This window comes from Aythya marila (assembly GCF_965140915.1).
Source record: "Aythya marila genome assembly, chromosome: 1".
In the NCBI taxonomy this organism is placed as follows: Eukaryota; Metazoa; Chordata; class Aves; order Anseriformes; family Anatidae; genus Aythya; species Aythya marila.
The window spans coordinates 67,855,134-67,876,476 of record NC_139042.1 but is presented as its reverse complement, the minus strand read 5'-3'; the positions used below and the strand labels follow the sequence as shown (position 1 = coordinate 67,876,476).

The 21,343-nt window shown below is 44.3% G+C and overlaps 3 protein-coding genes across 3 annotated transcripts; 1 reads left to right on the top strand and 2 right to left on the bottom strand.

Annotated features, from left to right (window-relative positions):
- Positions 1-1,916: 1,916 nt before the first annotated feature.
- MITD1 (microtubule interacting and trafficking domain containing 1) lies at positions 1,917-5,819 on the bottom strand (the record flags this gene model as incomplete). The annotated part of the gene is made up of 7 exons (XM_082752023.1): positions 1,917-3,728; positions 3,816-3,876; positions 4,209-4,324; positions 4,998-5,084; positions 5,164-5,300; positions 5,414-5,515; positions 5,666-5,819. 7 exons carry the CDS (start codon positions 5,817-5,819, stop codon positions 3,633-3,635), a joined length of 753 nt encoding a protein of 250 aa, XP_082608149.1. The 3' UTR covers positions 1,917-3,632.
- MRPL30 (mitochondrial ribosomal protein L30) lies at positions 2,249-8,435 on the top strand (the record flags this gene model as incomplete). Its single annotated transcript, XM_082784622.1, has 6 exons — positions 2,249-2,258; positions 5,524-6,026; positions 6,282-6,362; positions 7,078-7,224; positions 8,092-8,165; positions 8,254-8,435. The coding sequence occupies 6 exons, from the start codon at positions 2,249-2,251 to the stop codon at positions 8,384-8,386; spliced, it is 948 nt and encodes a 315-aa protein (XP_082640748.1). The 3' UTR covers positions 8,387-8,435.
- A 9,682-nt stretch (positions 8,436-18,117) lies between these two features.
- On the bottom strand, positions 18,118-21,177 carry LOC309874072 (lysozyme g). The gene is made up of 5 exons (XM_082751991.1): positions 21,123-21,177; positions 20,781-20,882; positions 20,411-20,607; positions 20,160-20,298; positions 18,118-18,432 (listed from the first exon to the last, which is right to left on the bottom strand). The coding sequence occupies exons 1-5, from the start codon at positions 21,163-21,165 to the stop codon at positions 18,299-18,301; spliced, it is 615 nt and encodes a 204-aa protein (XP_082608117.1). The 5' UTR covers positions 21,166-21,177; the 3' UTR covers positions 18,118-18,298.
- Positions 21,178-21,343: the final 166 nt, after the last annotated feature.

Below are 21,343 nucleotides of genomic sequence, written 5' to 3'. Positions count from 1 at the left end.
AAGACTTGAAAGCATGGTGATCAGAAGTGGGGCTGCAGGAAAATCAGAGCACATAAATTGGATCGAGGAGCACCAGTGTCAAGTAGGCGAGAAGCAATCTTGACATTAAGAGGGCAAGATAAAAAAAGACGAATCTGGTCTAAAGAAAGTAAAGGAGCAGTGATGTTTATGTCCTATGGGATGTCCTAATTACATTTCTGAGACTGTGGCATGGAGGAAGAGTCTTTTTCCATTCCTCCTCTTCTCCTGCCTCAGTTTCTTCTAGCTCCTGTATTTCTGCTGGCATTTCCAGGAGCAAAATGTTGAACTTGCAGTGCCATGAGCTCAGTGTCACTGTCATTCTCTCCTGACATGCACTGCAGAGATGAGCAAGGGTAACTCCTTCAGTTGAGAGGCTTAGTCTGCCACCCAACAGCAACAAATTGTAATTGCTCTTGAATTTTTGGCTGAAAGCCTACAACAAAGGCAGCTGCCACAGCCTCTGGAGCTTTTTCAGCAGTGTTGTCTACGCCAGTGTGCCAGTGAAAAACTTCCTTGGGATACTCCAAGCAGCCTGGAAGGGATTCCCCCGTACTCTGTTTATTACAATTACATATTTTGGCCCAGTCTGTTTTTCCTGGGCAGACTTGCTGTGTCACCTGAAGATGATTTGCAACTGACCTAAGTTCAGTATTGTTCCTTGGAAGGCCAGCCAGCTTTCCCTATTAATCACTGTCTGATTTCACGAGGCTTAACAGCTCAGGAGCTGGTTTATATCAGCCTAACTTGGATTGTAACAACTGGTTACAGTTCACAGTTCTCTAAATTTCTGAGGTTCCTCCCATGTTTAGAAATTCTTTGGCTATCTTGTATCTCCAGGAGTCCACAGGGTCTGAACATCCTGGCCCTGGCAGCTGCTGTTAAGGTGCTTGTATCACAGGTCCCCTCTGACCTGTGACTGCAGAAAAATTGGGCACGTCCTGATAATCCAGTGATGCTTATGGATCCGCCAGTATTACAAGGGGAGAGCAAGGGAAAACAAACAACCTCCTTATATTCTTCCTCCTTCTGTAGTGATTCTTAAGGGAGCAAAGGGTTAGCAGGAATCAGGTATTTTTCTAACTATCCTTTAAAATGCTTAATCGTTTGCTTTTTCCCAGAGAGTGTCTCAAATCTGTGGTTTGGGATTGTTTTTCTTTTGGGTGCCTCCTTGTGCCAATCAAAAAAACGTATGCCACTGAAATTAGGGTACATTAGGCACTCTGTACTCCAAGGTGCTACTCAAGTGCACTGTTTTGTCTAAATTAAATTCAAAAGAAAACTGTTCAGAGGGATTATTCTTGTTCCAGAAACCCTTATTTACTTAAATATTCATGTTTTAGAAGAGAAATCATGGAATCATTAAGGTTGGAAAAGACTTCCAAGATCATCTCATCCAACAATATGCTGGAGTCCCTGAAATAAGTAAAATGATTGCAAAACTTGTGCTCTTCTATTGTTCTGATAACATAAATGCTGAAGAGGACAACTGATTTTTATTTTCCATTTTCTGATGCCCATTCCTCTTCTGGCATTGTTCCTACTGACAATGAAAGGAACTACGCAGGGATAAAGGACTTGCAAGCAAAAATTGCAGCACGCTGCCAACTCGTATGTCACTGAAGGCTTAGTTGTACGTATGTAAATGCTTCATATCCACAAGAAGTGGAAGGAAATCAATAGCCTTAGCTTCTGATTTCACAATTAGAAAACACAGAAAAAGTTCTAGCAATGAAGAGAGGGAAAACCAGGGTTGCCTCTTGTGGTGTTGGTACCAGACCAAATCATTGGGGCTTACTAGTGGAACAGAGAAGCATGTTGTATTACAAGACACAGAAATCAAACGTCCTGGAGTTGCCCTACGTAGTACAGAAAAGAATTTAAACAGAGGACTAAAATTACAAATCATAAAAAATAACCTTTATTCACATTAAAAATCGGCATATATTACACACAACTGAATAAAAATGATGACAGTGACCAGACACACTTTCACAGCAGGAAGGCAGGGAGCTTCTATGGAATGTTTAGGGAGACCAACTGATAGCGTACAGCTTCTGTGGCACAAGTTACTCTTTTTCTGATTTAACACTGAAAAGCTGAGATGTTATTACGCAAATAGATAAAGAAGGCAACTTGTCACCCAGAAAACAAGGCAAAGAGCAGCTGTTGACAGCCGTGGAATAGATATGTTGCATCAGAGTTAAGACTAAAAGAATAGCAGCATTCGATGACAGAAGGTAAAAGAGGAATAAAGCAAATTAAAAAGAAAAAAAAAAAAAAAGAGAGAGAGAGAAAAAAAGATAATGGAATACATGAGCCATCAGGAAAAAGAAACTTCCAAAAAGTTTCTAGCAATGTGCAAGAGAAGGAAGACCAGGGCTGCCTCTTGTGGCACTGGTACAGGACCACAGCCAAGGGGCTTAAAACTAGAATAGAGAAACATGTTACAAGGCATAGAAAGCATAAGGCACCTGTCAGTCCTGAGGTTGAAAATTCCTTATGGGACTTGCAAAAGAGGCCACTGCCTGTTCTGCATGTCACAATGAGTAATGTTTCCGGCAATTTTTAAAAAATCTTGTTTTAGGAGAAAAAGCAGCAGCAGCTCAGGTGATAATTTGCGGTTTCCAGAGGATGAAGGGAAGACGGAAAAGTTTTTTTTTTTGTCATTTTTTTCAATTAGCATATCCCTTAGGATCAATATTAACAACGAAGTTTTGGGTTTCCAACTTCTAGAATATTTTAAAAATCAGTTATTACTTTTTTTAGGGGACTAAGTAGCAGGGCAATAGCTCATTGCAGTTCAGACTGCAATAGGAGGACAGACATTAAAATGAGAGGAAGATTGGGAGAGGACCATATGCTTTTCCAAGCTTAATGCAAAGGATGGAAATGCACCAGGGAATACAAGCACATATATGAATAATAGTGAGAAGAATACAGCTAGAATCTTGCTTGCATCCTTTCCAGCCCCAAATCCATTATTCAGAGAAATGTACAAAAAGACTCTAAAATGTCCACGTACCGAACTCTACAATGTTTGCATGCAAGGAGCTTAGAGAATGGAATGCTACATTTGGGGTTACTTGTAGTCTGTGAAGTCAGTTATTAAAGGATTGATTAAAACACAGCAGAACAGGCGTCTTGACTAGAATAAAAGACCCAGATGAAATACATGGGCTGCTTATCAAAGAGAACATGTGGGTTGAAGCGGTGCCTCAGCCACAAAAGTTTGCGAGGTGGTCAATTAAAGATACAAACCCCAAAATCTGCTCAAGACAAAGAAAATTAATAGTAAAACTAGAAATGACAGTAAAGAGGCCTTTGAGAGCCCATACTGAGGTATAGTATAAAACCCCTACTCCATAAGCTCAAATTTAGACATTGATTTAATTCCTTAAGATTACAGAATAAGCACAGTGGGTGAACTGCATGATTTTGTTTTCTCAGAGTGGAAAGGCACAAATATTCTTAATCCTATAGATTAAAAAAGGAGTGCTGGACAAAATATCTATTATGAATTTGCTTCTGGTGGTGGACAGCTGGACCCAAGTGGTATCTTCCAGTCATGATTACAGTTTTATGCTTATAAAAACACTCACTAAAAGCAGCTGTCACATTTTCTTTGTATGTTTAGTATGAAAGACGTCCACTGTAGTTTCATGACAAGGTCGCAAGTCAAAGTCACAGTATCCAATGCTGAAGCGGCCCTACAAAAATTGACAGAATTGACATGGGTAACACAGAACAAGCTATTCTACAGTGTTAGTTAATTAAAGAGGTCAAAGTATTTTTACCTCTGGTTTCTTGAAATAGTCAAGACCCCTTCCAATCTTAATCATCCATCCATTGTTGAATCTGTTTACAAAATTAACAAATTTGAAAACCGTAAGTGTATGATCACACTGAAAAAAAACAGTTATATTCACATGACTTACAAGCTAATTCACAATTATTTCCTAGCATAGCTGATACCTATACAAACAATGGAACAATGGAAAGCACTCTTCTGTTCCAGAAAAAAAAAAAAAAAAAAAAGATAACTGTGAAGCTGTGGAGGACTAACTTTATCTAGTGAGGGCCAGTGCCTTCCACTTCGCTAACTACAGCTGTAATTAGAAATTATCTCAGAAGTTAGCGTTAGGTAGTTTGACTTGAACTGGCATTCAGTGACTTTTTATATCACTCACCTAATTTCTCGATCATGTATTGAAGATGAAAATGAAACATTCAGCGTTACTCCATAATTCCTCAATGACTGTTTTATTTCTTCCAAGCCACTTGTCTGTTGATTCCTCCCACTGCCCTGATAAAAGTAAAAATATTACCTTTTTTTTTTTTTTTTTGAAACCACACATTCTGTTTTTGGTCACCTCTTCCTAAAATCCCCAACAAAACCATTTTAGTAATAATTTAAACTCAAAGAAAGTCTCTTGGATGAGAGTATATTTGTATTTTTGTTGACAGGATAAGAAGCAGACAGATTACAGGCACACTCGCTACTGGATGTGGAGGAAGAGCTCGCCCTCAGCCCTTGAGAACTAGATACAGATTACTATTTGATATAGAATAAATGCAGGGATAGTTTGAAAGGCTTTAGCTCATCAAAGCATCTAAAATGATAGCTATATAAGCTGTTTGAAAAGGAAAAACGAATATTGACACTTTGTTTTTGATGGCATTTTCCACAACAAATTTTTTACCAAAAATATGTTTTTCATTTAAGATCTGTCTTACCAAGGATTTGTTAGACTTATCAAAGAACTATGAATGTATGAGATTACTTATATTCAACTATCACGTTTCATTTTTCTCTTAATCTGTGTTTTCTGCATCAAAGGCATCAAAGCCTTTCTCTAACAAGTTCGTGTAAGTAAGAATAACTTTATATTTCAGTTTTACATACATACACACGTTGCGTGTGTTTGTGTGGTGTCACCTGAGAATGGGGAAAAAGAAACCAAGATCTGTGCACTTACTTCATCATAGGAAGTGAGGAGGTGGATAGTTTTCACTTTGCATGGCCCCTTAACCAGCATCTCACAGAACCGTAGGAAGTTATACAACTGTAAAAGTTTTGTTTAATTTAGTAACCTGGATTTTTTTGGCTGTTACGTGCATGTGCTACGCTGAACATCCACTTGCCTGATGAACGTGCCTAATGTATGGGTCCTCCACCCAAACTTCAGAAACTATCTCGGTCAGATACTCCTGGAAAAGCTTTTCATAGCTGTAACCTGTTGCATTTTCCTCTATCCTGATTTGCTTATGGTATTTGCCATCTGAAAAAAAAAAGGATTTTTCAGTAAAGACACCAGCAGAAATCCTACATTAACCACCCTGCCCACCTGATGCTGGCCAGTTAAAGCCGCACGGGTCGGTCTCAGCTCCCCACCTTGTTTCTCCTTCTCGATGTGCTTTTTAATGTCCTCAGCCCTGGTCATGTACTCGGATATTTTCTGCCGGTAACGCTGCTTTTTTGCCTCATCCTTTGTGCCTGCGAAGCCAAACCGCGCGGGTCGGTGCCCTCCGCACCTCGGCCACCCGGGCACCGGCACCTCCCGGGGGAGGGGGCTGGGGACGAGGACCGGGAGCGGGATGGGGACGGGGATGGGGACAGGGACAGGGACCGGGATGGGACCGGTACCTTTGACCACCTGCAGCAGCAGGTCGATGCCCTCCTGGTAGCACACCAGCGACTCCTGGAAACGAGACGCCAGGTCCAGCTCCACCGCCCGCTTCACCGTCTCCGCACCAGCCCGCTCCAGCGCCGCGGTGCCATCGCCCCCCGCCCGCGACATGGGGACCGGGAGGGGACGGGGACGGGGACGGGGACGGGGACGGGCTGCCGGGGAAATGGAAACCGAGGCGGGGGAGCGGGCTGTGCCTCAGCCTTGTCCTTCCCCCGCCTCGGAACTCGGGCGCGGCGGTGGCGGTGCCCGGCCGGGGAGCTGCGCCACGAAATGGCGGCGGGGCGCGGCGCCGTGGGGCTGGGAGCTGTCTGGAAGGTGCCCGGGGGTCCCGGGGGGCTGTGAGGGGCTGGTCGGGGTCCTGAGGGGTCTGTCGGGGTCTCTGCTGGCCGGGAAAGGTCGGGGTACCTCAGTGCCGGGGTATTTTCTTTGCCTTCAGCCGCCGCGAGATGTAGTAAATGCAGGCTGTGTGCCCGCTGAATGTGCGTTTAAGCGGCTGACTAATCTGCTGGAGGGTGTTGTAAGACGACAAATTACATGTTTTTTTTTCTTTAATATATAATGTTTTTTTAGGTGCTGGGGAGGAGGACCGAGGGGGTAGCGCCCGCAGTCTGGGCCCGTCAGATGTTCACCAGGTCGAGGATTCCCAAGGCGGTACGTGCTGCCCTGGCTGAGGATGCTGAGAATTAAGCATCAGGCTGCTTAATTTGGCGCTGAATTCTGTGCTGTGGCACATTTCTGGAGGCGTGGGTAAATGGCTCTAAAACCAAAGAGACTGGAGGCTGGGTTTAAGTTGTGTCGTAGCTTGTCTTTCTGCAAGATGCCCTTTAGTTTCACTTTTCCTAAAATCATTCATAAAGCCTGTGGAAAAACTCACCGTTCATGGGCTGAACAGAGGTTCTTCTGTCAGATACATGCGGATGAAGTGCTGTTGTGGGGAGCTGGGGTCTGCATCTTCACACAGGTAATAGGTGATAGGACCAGAGGGAATGGCCTCAAGTTGTGCCAGGGAGGTTCAGGCTGGCAATGAGGAGACATTTCTGCTCAGAAAGAGCAGTCAGGCACTGGGATGGGTTGCCCAGGGAGGTGGTGGAGTCACCGTCCCTGGGGGTGTGCAAGGAGAGGTTGGACGTGGTGCTTGGGGACATGGGTTAGTGGGTGACAGTGGTGGCAGGGGGGTGGTTGGACCTGATGGTCTTGGAGGACTTTTCAGCCGTAATGATTCTATGGTTCTACATATTTCCATGCAGTCATATGGCTTAACTTCAGAGTCAACGCATTAATCTGCAAAACATTATAAAAATATATTTTTTAAGTGTAATAATAATTCACATGTTTAGAAAAACAATCTGTGACACTTTTATTCTAGGTATTTCAGCCACGGCCTGGAGATCATGAAAAGTATGGAGGTGACCCTGAGCAGCCCCACAAAATCCATGTTGTTACTAGAATAAAAAGTGTTATTGGTCGCCCATATTGGGAAAAGATGATAATACATAATCTTGGACTGGATAAGGTATTGTGGTGATGGTTGTTGTTCATACTTATTATGCACATCAAATACATAGAGAAACAGGGTAGAATTCAGGTGTCAGTTTTTCTTGCACATTTGCTTGTTTGCAAGGACTTCAGTTTTTACAGTCACTAAGCTTCAATTTCTTTACAGCTACTATAAAGTACAACTGAGAAATGGATTATGTATATAAGAGCTGAGAGGAACAGTAATGGAAAATACCCATTTATTGGGAATTCAGATTATGAGTGTATGGTATTGCTGTTGTGCTTGAGGAGAACTTTACCTTAAGAATTCTGCTGAAATAAAAACAGATTTGTAAATACTCAGAACTCAGATTTCTCTCTGAGTGATAGTAACTAGATATCGCAAGTAAGCAAAAAGGCCTCATTTATTACTGAAAAGACTTCCAAATCTAGAAGGTACGATAAATTTTCAAATAGACTCTAAGAGTTTGTGTCAATTTGTTTTTCCAGTTTTTCGTAGGCCAAATTGCACACTGTGCAAAGATTCATCTAGTCAATGTTATATTATGGAGGAAAAAAACTGTTTGATCAATTTAAGGCCTAAGTGAAGCAAGTCTCATCTCTAAAATACCAGCTTTACATTTACAGGCATTTTCAACAGTTGGAAGAAATTTGTATTGATAATGTAATGGGAATACAGCTGAAATTGTCATTTTGCTATAATCAAGAGTCTGATCAAGTTTTGATTTCATATTTTCATGCATGATTGTAATACACAACTATTATTTCTCTAAATCTAAATTTGCATGTATGGTTTATATCTTTCCTGATAGTGTGGAAATTTCAGTGAACAGAGATTTGTGCTTTAGAAGTGTATTTTTAAAACCTCTGCTATCCTTTATAGGCACATCAACCAAGACTGCACAAAAATATCCCTTCTGTGAATTCCAAACTGAAAGTTGTTAAACATCTGATAAGGTTTGTTAACTATTTATTTGATTTGGAATACTTACTATAACTCCATTCTAGTCACAGAACCTTACTAAGCAAACTCTTCTGTCTTTAGGATACAGCCGCTGAAACTACCTTACGGGTTGCCAACAGAAGAGGAAATGTCAGACACCTTTCTTACGAGCAAGGGAGAGCTTATCATTAGAAGTCGTCTGAAACCTGTGGAGCAGAAAGAAATTAAGTCATAAGGTGTGCTGGTTGGATTTACGTTCTCTCAAATAAATAATTTAACTCCTGTGTTCAGTGTTTGTGTATGAAACGGAAGCTTAATTCTTACCACGTCTGGTACAAGTGACAGAGATGATGCTGATGATTAAAAGATTTGTGGAAGGGTTACGTGTGTACAAATATAAAATTCAGTGTTGCTAATGTTTGTCTGAAATACTAGATGGCTGGGGTTTTTACTTCATGTTTGAGCATTTTGATTAGATTATTGCAGTTTATGGTCAGCTTTTAGAGACCTTTATAAAGACGGTTAGATAAGCAGGAAAGTAAGCAGAATAGATGTAACTAATGATGGGCAATGCATTTCCCAGCTATTAGGAAAGTTTTACAATGAAGGTGCATGACTCTACTGTGCTAAGAAAAGAACAGGAATTGAAATGGCTTCTGTTTAAAAGTTACTTGAGAACTGACTGGGTATGCATTGACAACTTGATTTATTGAGTCAGGCTTTGTCATTCAGGTATCAAACTTGTTCCTTGGCAGACAGTCTCATCTGGCTTCACGTGTATCTTAAAATAGGGACCTGAACTCCCCATTTGGGAGTGACAGAAGGAGCGATTCACATCTTGTTAGGTTGTACAGTTTGTCTTTCAGGAAACACGCTGCGTCACTGCATACGTGTTTCTTGATTCTGAGTGTTTAGTATTAATAGCCTAAGAGCTGTAATCTGTGTGAAAGTTAATGTTTTTCTCATGGTAATATTGCAGACCTAAGAAATCTGGAGACCCTAAAGCATATCTGTTTGATTTAGGTTAGTAATTATGAGCTCCAAACATACAAAATAACACCTTTCATGGGATTATCTTGAATAGTACTGTGTGCAATGATTTAAAGACTATTTCTGTTTACGGTTTAAGAGCTGTTGTCAAAATTAGGAAGCTGCTGCTGTATCAAATGATAAAGTCATTTGCATTCCAGCAAGCATAAATCCCGTAGTTTACCACGCTGTGAGTCTCTCCCACGCTAGAATCACCGTAGAGGAGTTAATCTTAATGGCTGTGTGTTGTGAGAACATCAGAGGGATACAAGTGGCTGAAAACGCATGTTTGTCCTTTCTGCATGCTTGCAGAGATGAGTAAAAACTAGTAGGAGTTCAAAGGAATAGGCGTATCAGTAGAGGGACATAAAAACTAGAGATACTGCGTGCAGGAGAAAGACAAAGGATAGGCGTAGTAGTATACTGAAGAGTGCAATGGCTCCTGCAGGCAGGCCAAAGGCAGAAATGCAAACTTGAGCTGAAAAACCTCAATTTTTCAACAAATTACAGGCTGCAGTCAGAAGGACACAAAAAAAGACTGATCTCAGCCAAAAGGATATAGAATAGCAAGGAAAAAATGAGGTAGGTAAATGGATGTTGGTTTTCTTGCTTCCCTCCTTCCTTTCAGTATCTGCACGGCATCTTGTGCTGCAATGTACAGTCCATGTGGTGATTTCCGTGTTCCCACTGAGTAAAGCTGAAATTTCAGCCCTGAAGAAGGACATGTAGTGCATCCAAAGTACTGAGCATGCTTAAAAGAGATGGCACAAGTCCTGGCACCCAGGAAAGCAGGCACGCAGTCTGCTCACATTGGTGTTGAGGGACAGCAGGTATTAGACCTTTACTAAGAATGGTGGCCTAGAGTGACAAAGCCAGGATCTCTCAGCCCTTACCGAGCATGTTTGGGATTGTGTCCACGGCGCTGCAGCCTGGTGAATCCCCAACAGAGGGAGCACTGCCGGTTGTTATACACAGCATGTATCCAGATACAGGATTCATTACACTGCAGGTGCTGCAACCTTCAAAAGTACTGAAAAGAATGTATTAATGAGCAAGCTTGCTTGGCGTTGTGCAGAATTTACAAAGCGTTAGGTAACTACATGAGTTAAAGCAGAGCTAATCACTGCTTCCAAAGTACAGAGAAAGGACAACATTTTAGACAGTACCTGTTATTCCACGGTAAGATTTAGCATAAGGAGGTGTCTACTGCTGACAGGCTGGCAGTTTTCATGAAAAAGGAGATTGTGCTTAAAATTTATTAATATATGTGTAAGTTTGGATGTTCCTCAAATTTGCTTCAAGACCACAACAGTCTGCGATGAGAATTTCCCAGATTTTCTCTATACAGACGTAAGTTCTCTAAAGGTTTGTCCTCAGGTGTAAAACCTGAACCAACCAGAGTGCAAAACCATAATGTGTGTCCATATAACTTTGCTTGTGAAGCACAGGTAAGAAATGCTGTCTTTTTGTGCAAAAAACAAGTGAGATGACATGAGAGGATAGGAAAATTCAGGTTAGCAGGTAGATCACAGATTTCTGGTCCAATCTCCTGCACCGCTGTCCAGCTGTCTTTGTGGGAGATAAAGTTATATGCAGAATACAGACTTTTAACTGGTGGCAGCCTGTCTTCTTTCATCTTATGTCTGTCTCTTGTCCTCCCACCTTGCACTATTGTGAGGAGCCAGGCTCCATCCCCTCAGTTATTGAGGGGATCAGTCCTAGCCAGCATGGGTTTACAAGAGGCAAGTTCTGCCTGACCAACCTCATCTCCCATGAACAGATGGATGAAAGAAAGGCTGCTGACAGAGTCTACCTAGACTTCAGCAAATGTACCTGGACAGGTTGGGTTGACAGGCAGAGGCCATTGGGATGAGGTTCACCATGGCTAAGTGCCAGGTCCTGCACTTTGGCCACAACAGCCCCATGCAGCGCTACAGGCTTGGGGCAGGGTGGCTGGAAAGCTGGGCAGAGGAAAAGGATCTGGGGGAGCTGGTTGATGTTCTCCTGAACATGAGCCAGCAGTGTGCCCAGGTGGCCAAGAGGGCCAACGGCATCCTGGCTGGTATCAGGAACAGTGTGACCAGCAGGGCTAGGGAGGTGATCGTCCCCCTGTGCTCTGCTCTGGTGAGGCCGCACCTCGAGTGCTGTGCTCAGCTTTGGGCCCCTCACTACCAGAAGGACATCGAGGCCCTGGAGCGAGTCCAGAGCAGGGCTACGAAGCTGGGGAAGGGCCTGGAGCACAAGGCCTGTGAGGAGCTGCTGAGGGAATGGGGGTGTTTGGGCTGGAGAAGAGGCTCGGGGGGGACCTCATTGCTTTCTGCAGCTACCTGAAAGGAGTATGTGGGGAGCTGGGGGTCGGCCTCTTCTCACAGGTAACCAGTGATAGGATCAGAGGGAATGGCCTCAAGTTGTGCCAGGGGAGGTTCAGGTTGGCAATGAGGAGACATTTCTGCTCAGAAAGAGCAGTCAGGCACTGGGACGGGTTGCCCACGGAGGTGGTGGAGTCACCGTCCCTGGGGGTGTTCAAGGAGAGGTTGGGCCTGGTGCTTGGGGATGTGGGTTAGTGGGTGACTCTGGTTGTAGGGGGGTGGTTGGACCAGGTGATCTTGGAGGGCTTTTCTGGTCTTAACAATTCTATGATTCTATCTCTCACAGGTAAGGAGGGGTCTGCTATTAGGTCCCCCTGAAGCTTTCTCTCCTCATGGGGCAAGTGCTCTAGCCCCAAGCAGCTTGGGGCTCTCTGCCAGCTTTACTTAATCGATCTTCCCTGTGTCAAGGGGCCTAGAACATGTCTACTCCAGTTGTGGTCTAACAGGTGTTTAATAGGGACACATAACCTCTTCCCTTGGTTGAGCTGTGCTTCTGTTCATACAGTCCAGGATACCTTTTTTTTTTGCACACCCCTCACTCCTCCTCACTCCTCCCACCCCTCAAAGCCCTGCCTATTTCTGGGGGAGAAACCCAAGAGATATATATATATTTTAATTAGGAGAAATTTTCCAAGCAGTAACTCAAATCTAATCATTACTCAGATATCTTTCTTAGCAACCATTTCTCTTAAAAATCTTGGCTCTTGCAACCCCATCATTGGCGTACTCACTGTGTGTTGTGCCAATATCCATTCCTTCCTATGACTGGACATTATTAGGTTCTGCATTATAGGCTGAAATCCCACCTGAAACGAGAAAGAAACAATTAAACAGAGGTGATATTTCTTCACCACACAAACAGAAGTCACAACCTAAATGTATTGTTTTAGTTTGTGTGTCTCTTTTCACCGGTATTTTTGGCCACAGTATTAGCATTTTCAGCTACCTTTGTCACTGGGGTGTTCCATTTGTGTCTTAGCATTGTGCAGAAGTCATAATTTGCATCCAGACTTGGTGCTCATTATCTCCTTGCTGTGTTTTGCTAATCTAACATCTTCAGTTGTAGGACTGTTTCCTTTTGTTCGTAGTCCTTCAACTCTAACAGCATTAATAACCTCAGATGTATTTGTATTGTAGTTGGAATAAAGGGCCCCAACTACCATGACGTCTTCGGCTGTGATCACTGCTCAGGAAAAAAAACATATTTCCTTCAGCGAGGACCATATGGTTTAGGAATTAATGTGAATTAAGGTCTGTCTTTGGGGTTGTATGGTTTGTAGCTTTTTATAGGTAGGTATATAAAAAAAAGCAAATGGGCAGGTGAGGAGGAGAAAAAAAAAACTCCTTGCGACTGAAAAATGTCATGATATTTGCTGAGTTCTCCAAAAGTCTGCTAGAAAGCTAAACACATCATATTTTTCTATTCCTTTTGGTGAGTACAATGAAGTATTATTCCACACAGCAATAAAATGAGCAGGGGGACTGGAATGTTTTTAGTTTTGTGTGTTTTTTTTTTTTTTTTTTTTTAAGTGCTCAGTTTTACAGTGTTACCATGCTTGACTTTTATATGTGTGAGGTGTTATAAAGCTGCCATTTTAAAGCTGACAAAGCCATGGCTTTGAGCTGCTGTTCCTTTTTCCACGCTGGGAATTTGTTCTGGATTTGATTTTATCATCCAATACAAAATCCCTGTGCCTTATATGCTCTTCACTGTCCTGTGTCCCAACAGTCTTATGCTGCCATTTGTCAGCCTGGAAGAAAGGAACATCAATGCAGCAGGGAAAATATTTTTATATATATTAGAGCTCTTTATCACTTGCAGGGTGCCTGTACTCATTTTGATCTCTACTCTCATAGTTTACCTGTTTTTTTGTCATGCAGAGAGGAAGCGAGGTCAGCCCAAGGAGTGGGCAAAGCCAGCAGATGCGTGGACTATGGGGACACTGGTCAGGAGTGCCTAGCCCACCTCTGTCTATCAGAGCCTTATAAAACCAAGACAGCTGCTGCTGCAAAGATGACAGGGTACCGAGAGCACCGTTACTGCTGTGTAAGGTTTTTCAGCTGTAAGACCACTGCTCCTGTCCTCCCCAGCTGCATCAAGGGTGCCAAAAACATCGTTTTCCCTTGGGTCAGCCCCTGGCTCCGTCTCTGTTCTGCTCTTCCCAGGGCAGGAGGAGCAGCTTTGTCTCTGATCCGCAGGGCAGTGCAGAGCAGCCCTCAGAGGGATGGAGCTTGCAGGGGATTGTATCCGAATGTGTGCAGCAAATGTTTGGGGATTGTACGGATAAGCGTACAACTTGGCAAACAAGTGAGGCGTGAGTGTAGGCATGAATAATGAAGCAAGATTCCCCCTGCTAGCTCAGTCCCTGCGGTGCATAAAGGGTAATTAACCTGACTGCATGCAGCTGCAGTCTCTGGGCCTCTACACTTAGTTAAAAAAAAGGTTTTTGAAACAAGATTTATTATCTAAAGTATGAAATAGGAACAATTAATCTCCTCGTTCCCCAGAGAGCCCTGGGAAGCAAGCAGCAGTTTCATCATGTAGATGCCAGCTGCCCTGATCCTAACCAGCATCCCTCCCCTGGTGCTGGCAGCTGGAAAATGGGTCGATGCCAGTTATATTTGGCCAAAAAGTTGTCTGAAAAATGTTGGGGAAAAAAAAAAAAAAGCCTTCTGGTGGACACTGTAGGCAGTTCTGGCTAGGCCTCTCAAACTTCGCAAAATGCTTCAAACTTGGAAAGTCTGAGCTGAGTAAGCAGCACGGTGCTTGATGCAGCATTTCATTTCCTTTACCTTTTATCCGTGTTTCTCTTGGGACTGTACTGCATTTCTCTGGCAGTGGAGCGTGACAGCCCTTACCGCTGGACCTGCCTAATTTAAGTAATGATAGCCAGCCAAGGTATCGCTCCAAGTTTTAGAGGGGGTGAGGGGCTGGGATGGGGAACAGGCCGTGTTACGATCTTGCCAAGTCCCAGCTCTCTACTTCTTGCCTCAAAAGAGATGTAAACTTTTGCTCAGCTGAACCCGATGTCTTGGCAGCAAGATTAGGGGGTTGCCTTTCGAGGAGGCCCCTGCTGCTCCTCTAGCTTTCTGCTTCAAAAAGCATGGATGAGATTTCAGTTTTCAAGAGGGCTGGCCATACCTGCATTAAAATAAATCAATTTCTGTGGTCACCCAAGCCATCCTTCCGTACTGTCCCAGTGTATGACCCTCAAGGTAATACTGGTTATCACAGCTGGATCAACATACTTGCTGTTGCTGACTTTCATAATCTTGGCTTTATATTTCGCAGTGTTCTTCAAATCTTTTTCGACAAACTTCTCTGAAGCAGGAACTCCTAAGGCAAAACATGCATCACTTTTCCTTTCATTTTTAAAATCAGAAACATTTTTTTTTCAGGTATGACTGAGCTGATATTTGGAATCCTTTTGAATCTCTTTAGAGAGAGGCAGTAACAGAATCGACTAATTTCGGTGAAGTAGCCTAGATACCAATAGACGGCTGATATAAAAAGATATTTTTTTCAAAACCAGAGGGCAGATCTTTCATGTGCAGACTAAAAGGTGTGTCCATTTTAAATCCAAGCCTTTTGTTGGATTCGTTCCAGATTTACTTTTTTTTTTTTTTTTAATTTATATTGCTATGCTAGGGAAACATTCAAAAACTTAGATCATGAAGAAACCCTCGTTAAGGGAGAGAGAAGAACAGATTTAATGGCAGGGATTGAATGTGGTCTGTGGACCTTGTGTCTTTTCTGTGATGGTCTTGAATATTCCTTGCAGCATCTCAAGGGCCCCTCTGTTCCCAAGAGAAAGGTATGTGCCCAAGTAGGATCTTTGTCATGGTGTAAATACCTGCTCACTTGGCAGTGGCTGATGGTGTGGTGGTTTTACTGTGCTGGGCAGCTAAACCCCACAACCGCTCTCTCACTCCCCCTCCTTTAGATAAGGAGGGGGAGAAGTAAAGCAAAGAACAACTCACGGGTTGAGATAAGGATAATTTAATTAAAGGGAAATAATTATAATAATTAAATAAAGACTACCATGAACTAAACAATTTAACTAAGGGGAAAATAAAAGGGAAAGGGGAAAAGGGAGGAAAACAAACAAACAAAATAAATGAAAGCTATATGGAAGTGCAGAGGAAAGAAATTACTCTCTACTTCCCACAAATGAGCGATGATTGACCACGTCCTTGAAGCAAGGCCTCAACGCACGCAGCCGGTGTTCGAGAGGAGGACCGACGTCTTCTCAACGAGAGCCCACCCCTCCCCTCTTCTTCCTGTTTCCACCTTTTATTGCTGAGTGTGACACCACATGGTATGGAATATCCCTTTGATTGGTGTAGGTCAGCTGCCCTAGTGATGTTTCTCTCCTCACTTTTTTGCCCACCCCCTAGGAGGGTTAGAGAAAGGCCCAACGCTGTGCCACTGCTGCTCAGCAGTAGACACAACACTGGTGTGATAACACTGCTGTTCCAGCTACAAGTACAGAGTACGGCACTGTATGGGCTGCTGCCGGGAAAGTTAACATTCCAGCCAGACCCAGTACAGATGGTCAAGGACTTGGATTTGCCACAAGCTCATGCATGGATTTGAGGGCAAACGAACAACCAAATTATCACACACCTGGTGCTAGCCCTTCCAGTTTGCAGCCTCTGAAGCTCCAGCCATGTTGACGTCCAATATCTTCCCACAGAGATCAGAACAGCCAAAAGAGCAGCATTTGCAATGAAAACTCAGGCCAGAGCAGTGTGTGCAGCACATGCCATTGAAATATTTTCAGATCCGGAATTTAAAATGATTGGCATCATATAGACACTAGCATGCACCTTTATGCTAGGAGATGGAGTTATGTCATCATATTTGTGCACAATCCATTTTTCCTAGTTTTAGCTTGTCTAAAACTGAGTTGTTCAATGTAAGCTTGCCACTCAAGCTTCCTGCAGAGCCAGTGCAGAAAGGCACCTCCAAAAGGCTCTTATCCATTTCAAAATAAAAAAAATCAATTAGTCAAGAGAAAGCACGCACAACTAACTGGCTCCAGTTTGCTTTCCCATAGCTACCATCAACAGAAAAAAAATCAGAGAAGCATCCTATAAATGTCTTGCTTGCAGTTTAGCTACATTTATCTGTTGCCTAACCACACTGTTGCAGAAGGTAAGTAAGATACAAACAGCAACGGGGAGGAACAATGCCAACCCAGGGCTCAGCAGTTAATAGAAAAGAGACTTTGGTGGAATGAATTATTTACAAGAATATTAGAGAAATGTCACCAAGCTGACATGCTTGCTGCAGGATGTCTCCCCACTGTGTCTCTGGGCGCTTGCTAGAGATGTGTGGGTGTTACGGCTGCTCGCAGCCAACTCAGCACTTCCCACACAGCAGGGCTTTTATGGGAAACGGGAGCGCCCGACACCTCCTCGTGTAGCCACCCAAACACAAGGTTTCTTCTCTAGCCACCATTCAAAAAGGAAGTAACTTTTAATCGGATTCAAAACCCGGCTGCTAGTTGTTTGGAAGTAGGAGGAGCCTCATCTAAAAACAGCAGCCACCTCTTGTTGGAAGCAAAAAAGTGATGGCAATGGGAAAAGAGGAGCCCGAGCTTTTGGATGTCATAAAGCTCTTGGGGGCAAAGACCCCGCAAAACTACCACACGACAGAGCTGCAGTTACTGAGAATTTGGGTATGCAGGGGGTACGCGAGGCTCCTGGTTTTATCCCTTCTCAAAATGAGCACACAAGTAACCACACAGTGTGCATCAAAACCACAGCAGCTGTTTGGAAGTAAGAAAGCAAGCCACTGGATGGCAGACCTCCCCGTCACTACTCATCCATGCCGACATGCCGCCCCTGTGCTGAGTTTTGTGAGGGTGAAATGGTGTTTTACTCCGATCAGCTCTTTCACATTTCACGTGGGATATCAGGAAGGATTTCTTCATGGAGGTGGTGGTCAAGCTTCGGAACGGGCTGCACAGGGAAGTGGTGGGGTCCCCATCTCTGGGGGTATTTAGTAGATACCTGGAGCCCTGCGTTCAGCTCTGGGGCCCTTAGCACAAGGACGTGGATGTATTAGAGTGAGTCCAGAGGAGGCTTATCAGGATGACCAGAGGGCTGGAGCACTCTCTATGAAGAGTGCTCCTACGGAAATATGAGTACACTGGATTGCTGTTTCATTTGCTAATAACACATTTATTCATTTTCTATTTGCTTATCCCTGTATAACTGAAAACTGACAGAAAAACCCATCTCTGTTCTGTGCATTTATATGAAAAATTAGAATTCAGAAAAAAAATGACTACTTCACAATATGAAGTAAGTATCAGGCAGCTCTGAAAAAAAAATAAATCATTAAGCAGGTACCCAAGGAAGTATTTTGCCTTTTGATTTCTTAAGAGAATGACAGGTTTGAGCAGAAATGCACTTTAAGATCTGGAAGGCAGAAAGTTATCAATAGCAATGCAAGATAGGCCTCAAAGCAATAAGACCGGCCTCAAAACTAAGAGAAATATGTAGATAGCACACAAGATTCTGTTAATATTCCCTTTGTAAAATCCCAACCATATTGCTTTTAAAGAAACTACATTACCAGTGTCTCACTGAATATTGTTTCTATACATGGGAGCGGTAGCCTGCAAATTCTTGTTTCACGTAAGCCATTCCTGTACGCTTGCATCTGTATGGACTTGGATGCACCTTCTTCCTTTGTGTTTTGTGATGGTGGGGAAGTCACTCGGTGCGGGGGCCCCAGCCTAGTATCCGTGCTGCTTGTAATACTGGGCTCGAGCAACCACGTCGTTGGCGTAGTCGTCATGGGTAGTGCCAATGTCCATCCTCTCATAGCTTCGGACGTTCTTGTCTCCGGTGTTGTAGGCAGAAATCCCACCTGAAATGAAGCACCGAAAGATGCCACACAGCCTTTAAACAAAATTCCACCCTGATGCGTCCTGGTTTTGCTTGTTTAGGAAGCTTTCACTTATCAGGACTTTGGAATTGGGGATGTGGTGTTATCAGAGCTTCTCTGTCTTAACCAGGGCTCTGCAAAAGGCCTACACATATTGCTGCATCCACCAACACGTTGTAGAGATACTGGGGGGTATGTTCACAGACACTGGCAGCTTGATGAATTTGCATCACCCACCTGGCCCAGCACAAGCCCTCCGGCTGCAGCAGGCTTGTTCACAGCACGATATAAGATCCAACAGCCTCATAACTTCTCACTCATTCTTGAAAACTACTGCTCTCTGAAGAGCTTTAAAACATAATCACACCTTGCACTGCACAGGGGCTGCCAAGCAGCAGGCAGTGTTTCCATGTTGCATGACACCGTTTTGCAGTCCCCGAATACCTCTTTCCCCCCATCAACAGCAACACAGAGGGAGCTGCTGGCTGCGTTCAAGCTACTCAGAGATACTTATTAACTGGGGTGGTTGTGGGAGATTCCTCGTCGTCAGATGAGGAGCGTTGGACTCTTCTATAAATCAGATTTCAGCTGCATAAATATTTGCTGCGTGGCACTGAAAACACGCAGAGGCTGCCATGTTAAGGAAAGGCAGAAACAACACAGTTTGCCAAACCTTGCCTTTTGCCTGTGAAAAAAACCTCTGAAAATACCAAGGGATTCAATGGGTTCATTGGCCAGAAAAGAAAGACCAAGGGGATTTATTCCCTCTGGTGGATGATAACGAAGAACTGTTAATGACACAAGGAGAAGGCTGAGGCACACAACAACTTCTTTCCCTCAGCCCTCACTGCCAGTCGTGGCTTCCCACGTCTCTCGTTTCCCCGAACCTGTGGGTGAGGGCTGAGGGAGCAAAGTGCCTCCCCCTGTAAGCAAAGAGCAGGCTCCAGCCCACACGATGAAACTGAACAGGTACAAGTCTGTGGGGCCCGATGACATGCCCTGACAGGGGCCCTGAGGGAGCTGATGTAGTTTCCAAGCCTCTCTCCAACCTATTTGAAAAGACCTGGCAGTCAGGTGAAGCCCCTGGTGACTGGAAGAAGGGAAATATCACTCCCATTTTTAAAAAGGGTAGGACCCAGGGAACTACAGAGCAGTGAGCCTACTGTGAATCTAATGGGCTGTTAGAGTGGGGCCAGAGGGGGGCCACCAAGATGATCAGAGAGCTGGAGCACCTCTCCTATGAAGATAGGCTGAGAGAGCTGCGGCTGTTCAGCCTGAAGGCTCTGGGAAGGCCTCACTGCTGCCTTTTGGTACTCAAATGGGGCTTAGAAAAAGATGGAGAGTCACTTTTTACAAAGACAGATAACGATGGGACAAGAAGGAATGGTTTTAAATTAAAAGGGGAGATTTAGATTAGCTGTTAGGAAGAAATTCTTCACTCAGAGGGTGGCGAGGCCCTGGCACAGGCTGCCCAGAGAAGCTGTGGATGCCCCATCCCTGGAGGTGTTCAAGGCCAGGCTGGATGGGGCTTTGGGCAACCTGGTCTGCTAGGAGGTGTCCCTGCCCATGGCAGGGGGGTGGAACTGGGTGGTGTTAAAGGAGATCCAATTCCAACCCAAGCCATGCTATGACTCTGTGAATTCATTCAGTGTGTTCTTGTCCTAGACTTTTTCTTCTCCCCTGGACAAAATCTGTGGTCTGCACATTACCTTTCAGCTGCTGGTCCTTTGTCCAGCTTGGGAACTTCTTCTGTATACTCTTTATAAAATCGATAAGTATTGTCGTGCCCTGAGTGATATGGGTTTCTCCATTCCACGTCCCCTGGGGCTTATGGCTTTTTTTGTCAACCTAGAAATATCAAAAAGTCATTTCCCTGTGGTAATGGATGACATGTCTAGGAGGTTTACTTTTATTCATATGACATTAGTTTGTTGGGTTTTAGTGGAGCATCAACAAGTACCTGCATTAAGCCAAATCCATTTCCATTGTCACCCCAGCCGTCCTTCAGTACTTTACCAGCGTGAGATTCACGAGAGATGATGCCAGCAATCACAGCGGGCTCAACACACAGCTTTTCACCCACTTTCTTAATGAGTGTTTTGTATTTATCCATAGCTTGCAGGTCTCGTTCAGCAATCTTTTTTGAAGCTGGAACTCCTGTAATGAAACCCAAAAGTAAAGATGCCTCATCTCCAGGAGGCAGACTATGCCTCTAGGTAGATCATGCAGGCTCAGCAGCCGGTGTGTGCCCAGCATTTTGGAAATCTGAAGGATCTGGGATTATTGTGCTACCACGGAAGAGAGCAATCTGTCAGAAGAGCAATACTTACCGCAGTAGCTTAAGCCCTCTGGTTTTGCAGTTTTGCATGAAGCCCCGGTGGTGTCAATTCTGTTTACACTGCCGTAGCAATCCGTGCGGCCCTGGCAGGCACCTGGAAAGGTTGTGTGGAAAGAGTCGAGCATCCAGCACCCTACATCCTGCACCTTGCAACCTGCACCCTGCACCCACCCCTCCCTCAGAGGTGACCCCTCCAGCAAGACTCGCAGGAGGAGCTGAGCGCCTTCCCGGCCCAACACAATCTGATGGCAACTGAGATTTTGGGGAGGGGGCACAGGGAGGTGTCTTAATCTCCTGGGGCTGCTCGGTGGATGAGCGGGGGATGCTGACTTACCCAGGAGGGCAGCAAGGCCCAGCAGCACAAGCATCAGGCTCATGGGATAGTTCTTCCTGAGCACACAAAGCAACCTGCAAAATCAATCAGAAAAGAAGAAGGAATGAATACATCTCACTGCTTGCTGAGTAAACACGAAGAAACTGTGTCGTGGTTCCGCTCGAGTGGGCAGCCGAGCTCCACCACAGCCGCTCTCTCACTCCCCCTCCTCAAAGAGGAAT